General features: G+C 38.0%; 1 protein-coding gene across 2 annotated transcripts; it reads left to right on the top strand.

Annotated features, from left to right (window-relative positions):
• The first annotated feature begins 1,187 nt into the window (after window positions 1–1,187).
• On the top strand, window positions 1,188–11,107 carry simc1 (SUMO interacting motifs containing 1). 2 transcript variants are annotated; one of them, XM_042493500.1, is made up of 10 exons: window positions 1,188–1,729; window positions 4,210–5,478; window positions 5,593–5,840; window positions 5,995–6,064; window positions 6,324–6,484; window positions 7,885–7,977; window positions 8,073–8,204; window positions 8,936–9,092; window positions 9,313–9,397; window positions 10,844–11,107. In XM_042493500.1, exons 1-10 carry the CDS (start codon window positions 1,580–1,582, stop codon window positions 11,053–11,055), a joined length of 2,577 nt encoding a protein of 858 aa, XP_042349434.1. In that variant the 5' UTR covers window positions 1,188–1,579; the 3' UTR covers window positions 11,056–11,107. The 2 variants fall into 2 exon arrangements, with proteins under 2 accessions (XP_042349434.1, XP_042349435.1); XM_042493501.1 differs by lacking the exon at window positions 10,844–11,107 and having other exon boundaries at window positions 8,936–8,976; window positions 9,313–9,398.
• Window positions 11,108–11,836: the final 729 nt, after the last annotated feature.

Below are 11,836 nucleotides of genomic sequence, written 5' to 3'. Positions count from 1 at the left end.
CTTAGCCCTCATACTGTGTTTGTGTCATTACAACACAAGGGTTTGTCTGACACTGTCCGGGTACACAGAGTGTCGGTAATGCATCTCCAGGGATCAGAGAAGTAAGATGAAAACAGAGTACGCATTGAGGCTGCAGATGTGTCACACTTCATGTCATCAGCACACAGCACCTCTGCACACAAAAAGGGAGATAAAATGTGTTTGCCTGCCTGTGCTTCAGCTCAAAATGTGATTAAGACCAAACAAGAACTCATCTGATCTTAAAACATGTCTCTCTCTCTGCGCTCTTCTGCTCGTGATTCACTTTCAGGAAAATGTCCATGATGAATATGGTACACAGATATTTGATTGCTACTAAGTGTGCTGTGTAGGCTATGGACATATTTGACAAATTTCAAAATCTGTTGCACAACATGAGTGCACTCCAGTGGTGACAAGTGAGATTGCACAATATTGCAAAACTCCCTGTGGATATTTGATGTTTATTCATTTGTGCATTAATTACAGCACATTAGGCCTTTGGCATACACAAAACACACCCAGCATTTCAGAGACTTGAAGAAAAATTTCACCCTCAAAATGATTGTTTTTAAATCAATTACTCGCTCTGTATTATGCATTTTAGCAAAAAACTTTACTATTTAACACACTTTTGCAGTGTCTGAGAATTTTTATGCAAAAATGCACGTGTTTGGGAAGCACTGAGCCCACAACTGAATAAATGAGACTTGGATTACACTATAGGAGCTGTGTGAGAGTTAGTAAACAATGTCTTAAATATACCTATAGTTGTTCTTTCTTTCTTTCTTTCTTTCTTTCTTTCTTTCTTTCTTTCTTTCTTTCTTTGTCTTTTTTTCTTTCTTTTTTATAATGCCTATTTATTCAACTTAAACCCCATGGCATGTTTTGAATTTTGAGTTTTGCATTATAATCATTGTTGCTGTGCAAATAAGTAATATATGCAATTTGTTATTATTAGGCCTATAATTATTTATTTATTCAATTTTATTTTTCAAAAAGAAAAGTCTGTTATTTTAATTAGAGGATAAGGTTTATTAGTGAAAAATGGTGGCAGGTTGAGCAGTCACACTCCAGTACTGTAGGTGGGGATATTAACCACTAGTCGTGATCCGCATAACAGAAGAAACTGTCAAAGAAAAAAAAAAAAACGAAAAAAAGGAAGTATCAAATTTCAGATGAGATGTACCAGTTAACAGTTGTATCAGACATATGTACGCCATTTTAATGGATTTTAGTTTTCGGATGTATCTTTAGTTTTAAGCCTGCTGGTTAGTTCGTGTCCCGAGAAACATGAAGATACAACCAGTTCACAACGACTGGCGAGGTATAAGGAAACAAGGAAATGTCAACACCAGTCCTAAGGTTACATGTCTTTACTACATCAGTTAGCTTGTGTTTTTTAAAGAAAACGTTATGGGGAGTTACACTTTAAAGTCTGTTTTTCTTTCTTTGGGACTTTGGCGACAATCGTGAGTCTGCTTGAGGTAATGCTGGACATTACCCACATTAGCTGCTGAGGTTTTTTGTGTCTTGTGAGGTTGAAAAGAGAAGAGGAGGCATGGATGATGTGATCACTCTGAGCTCCGACAGTGACAAAGATGACTCTGATGTGGAAATCATCGGCTGCTTCAGTAACATTATGACCAAAGATGATCCACTGCCCCTCACAGCGGTGCGAGTTCACGTCGACGACGTCAGCCTCACGCCGGTAAGCCAACAACATAACTGCGCGACCGACGACGCTGAAGTTAGGTTTCGATTCGTAACTTCAGATTCAGCAGTTAAGAGGAGATTTAAGGGAAAAGCAATTTACATTGCTTGGTTTATTGTACCTTTTAGGCTGGATTACACCAACAAGGATAAACTTTTAAACTTGATGAAATCATTAAGAAATAATAGTTTCAAACCTAATCTTAACTCTCAATTTGGGTTTTACTCTAAATCTAAATCAAATTTCATTGTGTTACACCAAAACTTTAAACTACAATTTGAACTGTGATCTAGGGTAACTTAAAACCTACATACTGTCCAATGTGGACAGCATGTGACAAAAGCTGTGAAATCTTAGAATTAAAGTTTCTGAAACCTGAAACTGTTTCAAGTAATCTTTAGCCTCCCAGGGACAATCCAATCCAAGTTTGTGGTGTCAATGTTGTGGTTTTTGATCTGGACCTGGTCTAATGTGGTCAACAGAAAAGCAGTGAAATCTCACTCTTTTGCATTTTGAATTTTGCATAAAGGTTTCAAAATTGTAAAAGTGGGTCTCAGACAGCGTCAATGCTTTACCTGAAATATTTAACATGCTTTCACAACACTGACGAAAAACGCGAAAAACCCTGAGAATCGGTCGCTAAGCAATTTGAGGAACTTTTCCCTTAACTCTCCACTTAACTGCTGAATCGAAAGCTACGAATCTGAAACTAACTTCTTCGTCGCAATCGCCCGGTAGTGTAGAGACGGCTGCTAACCCCGGCTCACTTTGTTTTGTTTTGACTTTTGCATTGTCTTTTGTCAACCATTGTATCAACACCTATAACTCGCTTATTGTTATATTATTATTATACGCCGTAAAAGTTTTATATTTGAATTGGGTCAATCTCAAGACGTCGCTGCGTCTAAACGTTAGCCAGGTTGTTTTAGCACGACCTAAACCTAGAAATACAAACAAAAACAAGCATACTGTTTAAAACAGGTACAAGGCGCTCACTAGTGCCGTCCTTAGTCAAGGAAACTTGGAAAAAAAAAACTTTCATCTCCTTTCTGCCGGCTTGATAGGTGAGGTGAAGCTAACTGTAGTCCCAGTAGTGTGGTTATGGTATGATAATACGCACCAAAAAACTTGTTGTCGTGAAATACTTGAATACTTTGCATGCTGGCTACGTGCCCTTTCGCTGCTAGCATCCTCAGCTTCTGGCTTGCTAAAATCAGTGTGTTGTGTTAGTGCGTATATCCATGTGGCTCATGGTTTCTGCTCCTAAGTATGAATATTTTTCAGTACTTCATTTTTAATAATAGCTAACATTACCATATGTACTGTAAATATCCTCCTAGTCCTGTCTACCCAGATATGAAAGCAAGTGCTGCTAGTCCAGGTGATATGACTTTGAGGCTATATGCTCACTTTTTCATAAAAGGATGATATTTTTTTACGTAAATCTTAGTAAATCTATAGTATTTACAGTCATTGTGTTGTCAAGGTTAATGTTGTCAAGGTTAATAAACATAAGCATTAAGCATTATTTAAAACTCTCCGCAACATGTTGCAAAAGACATTATTAAGTCTAGCCTAGGTTCTCAAATACTGCAGTTTTCTTCTCACCTCACTGAATTCACCATGAAATATTCAGCTGAGCAGTTCAAATGATGTTGTTTATTGTATCATGGTGATCCTTGACCATTAAAGCTCGGGGATCGACATCACCTTTTCTGTGTTACTGTGGAGAAAATAGACATTTTTGTGATGGCTCCATTATGGAAGATATTCAGGCCCCTCAACAGTACAAAAATGTGGGCATAACTTTAGCATATCAACTGGATTACACTTTCTATTATGGGTATGGCAAAACTGAGACAGTTGACACCTGTATACCTGCTCAGAATTGTGGGTTTCAGCTTCAAAATACAAGCTTGACAACTTCAAACACTTTTTCATAACTGGCCAAAATAAAATTTGAATATGCTTTCTGTACTTTTAGGCTACGTATTACAGCGTCATGAGGGAGTTACGAAATTTGCTCAGAAAACATCATTCAAGTGTACTACAGGCAATTTTAAGACAATGCTGACATTGACCTTTTTTTCACCAGCTGGTCATGGGTTATAATCCATAGTGGAAGGAACAAACAAATGCTTGTTTGTGTACAATTCAGGATTACTTTATTGTAAAACTTCTTGACACATTGCAGTGTTCAATAGAATAGTTGTAGGTCCATATAAACTTTGGAAACAGTGCAGTCAGATCATCATATCATTTCAGATAAATGACATGTTTACTGGGTCAACAAAGCAAGGTTACAGTAGCATTTGTAATTACCTTATGGTCTGACAAAATAAGCGTGCTGCTGTGAATTTGCAAGGAGAAATGTGTTTATGCTGACAATCAGATGCCATGCTATTCTTCTATTACAGTATTTAATCAACCACAGAATTCATTGACCGATTTTTTCCTTTATGTTTTTCTTTCTCTAGCTTTATATTGACCTCACAGAGCATAAATGGACTCTTCCAGAGTTGAAGTTGCACACAAGACAAAATTCTCCACCCTTGACATTGGTGGCCCTGACCGAGACCAATGTAGCAAATGAGACAATACAGAAGACAGAGAGTTTGCCACCAGGTGACCCTCAAAAAGAAAAAGAAAGTGCAGCTAAACACCAAACTTCCAGCAAACAGGAGTTTAACTTACAGACTGTTGCACTACAGCCGTACTGTGGTGACATAAAGCCAAAGCAGAGACGGTTGGATTCTCAAACGCAACACCAAATACAGACAGATAAAACACAACATCACACAGCATTTGTAAAATTGAGACGATTGCCTTTTCTCGAAACTCATGTTGCAAAAGGGAGAACATCAAATTGTTTTGCCAATTCAAACAGCAGTTGTACACAAATGCCACTGAATGTCAGTCAGCTAGACAAGAAAAGTGAAGCAGAAGAATGCTCCGGGAATTTGAGAACTACCGCAACAAATGGTCCTGACATAGATCCGTCATTGGTTGAGTCTCCTCCTAAAACATCTCAGTCTCCACAGAGCCCAGCTGACTCTCCCTGTCCAGATAACAGGGGCGCTGTTACAACCTCAAAGGAGCACAACAATGGCGAAAATGAGAGGGATGACTTTTGCTCATCCATGCTCATAACCTCCCCAAAATCCCCTTCGTCATCTCAAGATAAAGCGCAGGGTTCCTTACAAAGGGAAGTTCTCCGCCCCAAACTGGAACAACTGGGATTAGACAAAGCAGAATCCAAACTAAGTGATCTCTCTGGTCACTTAACCCCCCACTCACCTACAGCTGGTCTGAACTCCTCTGAGCGTTTTGACCTTGACTCTCTGTCCCACACAAGTGCCATATCTCATAACTGTACGAGCAAAGTCGACCCAATGCCAACCTTTGAGCGCACACAAGCTGAGAATACGTCTGAATGGCAATCGGAAGAGGTTAAGGCTGACGAGGCCTCGAACAGCTCTGACTTCTTGCGCTTTAGCATCCCGAGTGAACCTGCTTTGTCTGTGTCAGGTGAGAACATGGATGATGGATCAGGAGCTGGGACATACAGAGACGATCTGCTAATTGATAGTCCAGTGTCTTTTCTTTGGCAAGAGGGGAGTGATGGAGATGAGGTGAACAAAGAGAGCAGATTCGATGTGGACTTCAGGACAGCCAGTAGAGAGGACAGGCAATTTGTGTGCCCAGTTACACTCAAGAAAATAATGTCTGGACCAGCTCAAGCCCTGGTGAGAGACATGTCTCCAAGTCTTTATATGTGTAATTTTTTCTGTTGCTCCATTTACACATTATATGCTTGGCTGAATTTACAGCATTTTTTTTCTTTGTGGGTTTTTTTTTAGCTTGATGTGGAAGATGACGGTTTTGGAACTCCAGAGGTGCTGTGCCGTCAGAGCCTGAGCCTGGTGTACAGCACCATCGATGAAAGCTACACAGAGGGTACTTTGCAGCTTTTGTCTGACCTACTCCAGCCTGGCTACTATCCCCCCAGAGATATCACCTCCCACCTGCTGCGTGGCATTCTGCTGGACCCACAGTGTCCCTATCACCTGAGCGTGCAGGCCTTCAATCTGCTCATGAGGACACAGAGGTGAGGACACCGCAGGCATAAGAGTTAATAGTAGCGCATTATATATAGCCTTTCCTTTATAAATTCATGATCTGTCCTTTATGTCCTGTCTTCCATCATGTCTCTCCACTCTCCATCTTTGAATTTGGAGATTAAAGCTGCTTTCTAATTGCAGACACCACATGGCTGATAAAACCACAGCTCCATGGGACTGGGAGTTGTTGACCTCAGTCATGACCAGTCAGGTATTATCCCTTAAAGCAAAATGTGTGAATGTACAATAAAGCTGTGTGATATATTAGCACGCAGTACTACCAGTGCTGTTGAACAGAACCATGTTGATTTTGGCTTGATTTTTTTTTTGAATGGGCTTTGTTAAAAACTTTTCTCATGTGTCAGTATCTTCTGGACGAAACAAAAGTCAGATTGTTGCATTGTATCAACATATTTCTAGATTTCAGTAAACTGACATGACGTGTCTCTATCTGTGCCCCTCACACTTAGGACCAAACAAAGAGGCGTCGATGTGAGGTTGTTCGAATGTTCCTGGACTATGTTGTGCAGACTCTGGAAGATGACTTCCAGGCCAAACGCTCTGTCTCTGCCATCAACCACTCCATCGCCAAGGCAACGTTGTCATGTGATCAGCAGTTCCATCGCATCAGGTGAGTTTGGTAACCTGGGGCTTGTGTAGTATAGTACAATTAGAGGGTTAGTCAGCTGACTTTGGACTTAAGCCAGGAGTGTTAGTGTTATTGTACATGACAGTTAAAATGTACAGTTTTCTGTTTGGAAGCTGTAGTTTTATGAGACAACGGACCTCATTGACAAACAGTGCATAAGCACAAATCTGTGCTCAAACCAGGTGTAGGAGCATTTTACGCACAGATATTATATACTTTTAGACTAGTTCATTAATTTAATTTAAATCTTTGTCAGTAAAATTAGTCATCAGGAGCATCCCTAGTTTTTAGAGACCTGGCCTATAAAGATCAGCTACTCCCACCAATTTCTAGCGCCATGAAATTGCAAATACATAGCCAGTGTCGTTAGCCAAATGGTTAATATAAAAGACTTTTATTTACCTCTAAGCAGAGCTTAAGATATCTAGCCTTTTGGGAAATATATTTCAGCCTGTGCCTTCAGGAAAGAGCAAATCCTCAATTAGAGAGTATCAACGCTTGCCGACTGCCAAGAGTTTTGCTGCAGCTAATTCCTTGGAAAAGCATTCAAGACATTAGACACCTGATACCTTCTCGGGTTCAAGTCCTGTCCACCAACAGTCTCCTGGATACAGGGGCATTTCAGAGGGAGGCAGATCAAGTTTAGACATATTTCCATAAATAGGGAAATGAGGGTGTGGCAGCAGCTGATTGCAGATAGTGGGAACGCACCTTTACGCATGCGCATGATGTTAAGAATCAGGTTGGCATATGTCATGAATACGTTTATAATTTTTCGTGCTTATTACATTATGTTGTGCAAAGTACGAACATTTCTACGCACGTATTAGGGAATGAGGCCCCTAATGCTGTATACCGCACAGTGTACCTATTTCAGAGCATTTTGACTTCAGTGGATCCAAATATTTAAATTTGCCATACAAATGATCATTCCTACACCCCATCTTTTATACAGTCATATAGTTGTACTTGGCCTTTGTGCAACTGCAATGACATAATTTACTTACGTCGCTTTCACAGTGGCATCAAATATTAAATACACTGCTCTTCTCTGTTGATGCTCTGTGTTTTTGGATCTTTGCCAAAAAAAACAACCTCTTGAGTCCTATAAATGAAAATTGCAGCTGCTTTAAGAAAACAAGAGTTTACACAATCGATCAGTAACCAGATTTGCAAAACCAGATTATGGTCCTGAAGGTAGTTATTTTAAACAAAGTCCACAAAATTTGATCTTGCTTTGTGATTCAGGCCACATTAAAACATATCAAATAAAATACTACAGATCAGCGTGATCACATTATAGTACATTGGTAAAAATTTGTACAAGTTTTTTTTTGTATTTTTATATGTATAATAATACTTTTTTAAAAAATGTTTTCTAGGGATGTCATCAAGTGGCTCTTTTCTGCCATTATGAAATCAACAGAGCATGAAGAGAGTAAAGACGCAGCCAGAGAGAGAGATGAACAAATCAGGTGAAATATAAATATCTTCTTATAATGAGTTGTTGTATGCATGGACATTTTAATATCTATGCCTGTCTTTTCCACATAAATGTTGTCCCGTGCAGGACGGTGTTCATCTTCCAGAGGATGCTGTGCTTGGCTCTGGAGGTGGACTGTTCTCCAGCTCTAAACTCAGCCAAACTGTCCCAAGAGCTCTTCCATATGCTCATCAGCAACATACCTCTACGAGCACACAGGTGAGGAGGAGTGATGAGACGAGTGAGAGAGGCGAGATGAGCAGATTCTCACCACCAAGAGAAAGTTGAAGTGTGAGAGGGACAAACATTTTTTTTAATATGCAAAGCATACCTTCCCCTGTGGATTGTGCCATCAAAAAAATCATAGACTTTTAAAGGTGTCAATTACAATTTATTATCTAACTGGTACATTAGGTAAATAGTCTATTAAGTAAAAGATTTACCTTTAAAGTATACAAAATAAAGGGATTCATAAAATAGGTCATACAACATCATGAAAAATATCAAATGTGGCAGTCAGTGTCATTATCATTACTTAAAATGTTTAATATCTTTAAAAGGAGTCACAAAATGTTCATAAAGGCCTTTCAATTAGACTTTTTTTATTCAATTGTATGGCATTGAATATTAATAGTTTCTGTTTTAATATGGACCTCATTAAAATCTAACATCTTGGTTTCTTTAATGTTTGGTTTTGTTTTGGGAATAAAATAGAAATTTAATGGCATAATCCAGGCAGACAGATGATTGTGAAGTGCGTATTATAACAGGACACATATTTAAATGGACCAGCAACAAAAGGATATTGAAATAGATTTTCATTCATGTAAAAATAATTTCAGTATGGTTTATAGCAGAAAGAAAGATTTAATTATTCTAATGGCACAATGTGTCTCTTTTTTCCCAGTTTTTTCGGAGCAGTTACTGACTAATCTCCGTCTGATTCTCAGAATGCTGTTGCTGGAGAGCCTGCAGAGCAAGCTGCTGAGATGTAAGCTGTTGGAACATCTGTTGGATTATGCATGCCCACAGAAAATCTCTCTGCCCATGTCGCTCAGTCTTCTGCTTCACTTTCTGAAGTTCTGCACTCTGGCACCAGATCCTTCGGTGAATATCACTTTTGCATCTCGTTTCCATCTTTACCTTATTGGCCAGGTTTGCTCTTCACAGATGTAATAGTATTAACATATCTTTTTTTGTTTTTAAACAGTACCCTGTTAAGAATTTAGGGGGTATATTTGCTTCATTTTGATTTTGATTGGGGATTTCTAACACTTCCACAACAAGCAACCATTCAGTGCAACTGATTGATGACTGTATTGTTTAGGATGGTTCTGAAAAGTGGCAGAAGTGGGAGGAGTTGATCCATCTTCTCTGGATGTTGCTGCTCAGCTACAACAAAGCGATGAAAGGTGAGATGCTGGTAAATACCAACGAAGTAAACAACAGTAGTTACAGGAACAATCATGAAATGGTTGATAAGATCATCCTTTATTCATCCCACAGCAGGGACATTTGCAACATTAAGGGGATAGTGTAGACAGGAAGCATCAGTAAAAAAACACACACAAGGCAATATAATAGCAAATATGTATCTGTGAAAACAAAAAAAAAAACTACACAGATCAGTGTAATAACTAAACTGTAAAAAACAAAGCAATATAATAAGGAGAAAGCAGTAAAAAAAATCAGAAATATAACTAAGCAGTAAAAAAGTAAAATATATAAAGTATAATAGAGAAGACAGACTAGGTGGCTAATTCGCATTACTGACCAATGGCAGTATAAATGTTCCACAGTTAAGCATGTACTGACATTACCCTGAGTGATGGTTGTAAACAGTAAAAATAAAGGCAAGATATAATAAATTAAAAGGCTGAATGACAGAGTTTACATTATTGCACATTCAAGTATAGATACTGCTCATTTGGTAAATACTGATTTGCAGATGAGTGATGATTGAGTGGTCTACTGGGACCAGTGTTGGGTAAACAGTCGATAAATTGTCTATACATTATGTAAAATCGAAGAGAACGTAATTTTTGCTCGTGCTCATTATGCACAACATTATCAGCATTCTCCTTATTGAATACATATTTTTTTTTTAAATATGGTGAGTAAGGTTATCTTATCAGAATCAAAACCAATATTGTTACTCGGCCAGCTCTCCAGCGTCCTGCTGCCAGGAAGCAGACAGAGCTTGGAGCCTGTGAGAAACCTCAGACTCCAGTGAATGTGGTGTGATACCATGTGGGATTGCACTGTGCTGTTTTATGGGAATCCTTTTTTTGTACAGCGGAGAAAGAAAAGAGGACCAAGTTCTTACTTTGGTTGTAAAGATCAAACAAGAGCTAGATTATCCTGATCACCCAGTCAAATGTCTTTTCCTGCCCTCTCGACTTACCATTATTTATATATTTTCCACAAATGTATTTCTGTCTTTGGTTCATCTGCGTTAACTATTGTTGATGTATTCTACTGAGGAAAAAAAAAGTTAAATGTAAAATTTGACTTATTGTAGATATAATAGTGGTTAACTTTCTACATATTTTCACGTTCCTTTGCTCATTTAATTTTTAATTTCATTTGCATTATTTTGTTTTTTTATCTGTTGATTTTTTTTAGCTCAGTCACCTGTCTTAAGAGTTTTGTATCATCAATAAATTACAGAACATTTGTGATCACCTTTCACTAATGATTTTATTTGACCTATCCCGAGGAATGCTTCTAAGACATTGGTTGCATTAACTTTTTGATACCTGATGCACCAAATACCTGGATTATATGCACATTTCAGAGATAACAATAATAAGCCCACTTTGGTTTACTCCTGGCATCTTTCATCTGTCATGCCCCAGGCTATCTGTGCAACTCAGTCTCTGAGCAAAGAGGCCGAGTTGTCAACTTGGTCTACAAACCGGATGATATGGTATCCAAGCCCGCCATTCGTGAAGCAGTAGAGGCCTTCCTGTCCAGGTCCCAGGATGATGTCGGCCAAGCCTTACCTCTTCATGTAGAAGAGTCCCTTACTTATCTACAGGATCACCTGTTAGATGTGTGTCAGTGTTGAATTTCTTTTAAAACAGTTTTAAAGCAAAAAATGTGTTTGGTTCTTGAATAAAAAAAGCATTGTTTTTATTTTATATTTATTTTTTTGTATGAGTTGAATAAAGCTTTGTATTTTAAATAAAGGCTGTGCCTTGTTGGGTTGAAGTTAAAAGATATTCACATCTGGCGTGTCTTAATTACTTTATATTATCTTTCATACAGATACATATATATATATATATAGCACAGGTATAAAAAAAAAGAAACATCTGACAAATCTGATAAATACGGGACACAGGTGGTAAAAATGATACAGACAAATAAGCAGATAAAATAATTAGGAAAATAAAATTTTAAAAACAAAGATGGATAAACATTCAGTCAGAGGATTCAGGCAAGAAAGAAGCATGATTTTCAAAAGCTTGAAACTTGTGTTATTCATTAAGCAGAGTGACTGAATGAGAGCTTTCAGTTCAAGAAGGAAAGATGCAAACTTTCTATTTCTATGAATCAAAACTGAAGCATTTAGAATAACAGAGTTATACAAATATTCAAGAGCACTACTTTTTGGATTATCACAATAACAGATGATATCCCTGAGGTTAAAAGGGTAGATTGATTTGGAGGTTTCAAAGAAGACTCCAGATCTGTCCAAAATCTTTGATATTTCACATTTTAAAAAAAGATGTGTAATAGTTTAGATATCCTGTTTGCAAAAGAGGTGAATCTTGCCTTGATCGTTATACAAATGCGATCATCACATCATTATTTTGACTGTATTTACTTTTTTCCCACAAACTATA

Source organism: Plectropomus leopardus, chromosome 9, assembly GCF_008729295.1.
Source record: "Plectropomus leopardus isolate mb chromosome 9, YSFRI_Pleo_2.0, whole genome shotgun sequence".
Lineage (NCBI taxonomy): Eukaryota > Metazoa > Chordata > Actinopteri > Perciformes > Serranidae > Plectropomus > Plectropomus leopardus.
This window is presented reverse-complemented; position numbering and strand designations above follow the sequence as displayed.

What these genes read in the sequence shown, in the direction of transcription:
- simc1 (XM_042493500.1), top strand. Translation starts at nt 1,580, where the DNA reads ATGGATGATGTGATCACTCTGAGCTCCGACAGTGACAAAGATGACTCT. An exon ending in CTGGACCAGCTCAAGCCCTG is followed by an intron (nt 5,479 to 5,592) that starts GTGAGAGACATG and finishes GTTTTTTTTTAG; the next exon opens with CTTGATGTGGAAGATGACGG. An exon ending in CTCTGGCACCAGATCCTTCG is followed by an intron (nt 9,093 to 9,312) that starts GTGAATATCACT and finishes TGTATTGTTTAG; the next exon opens with GATGGTTCTGAAAAGTGGCA.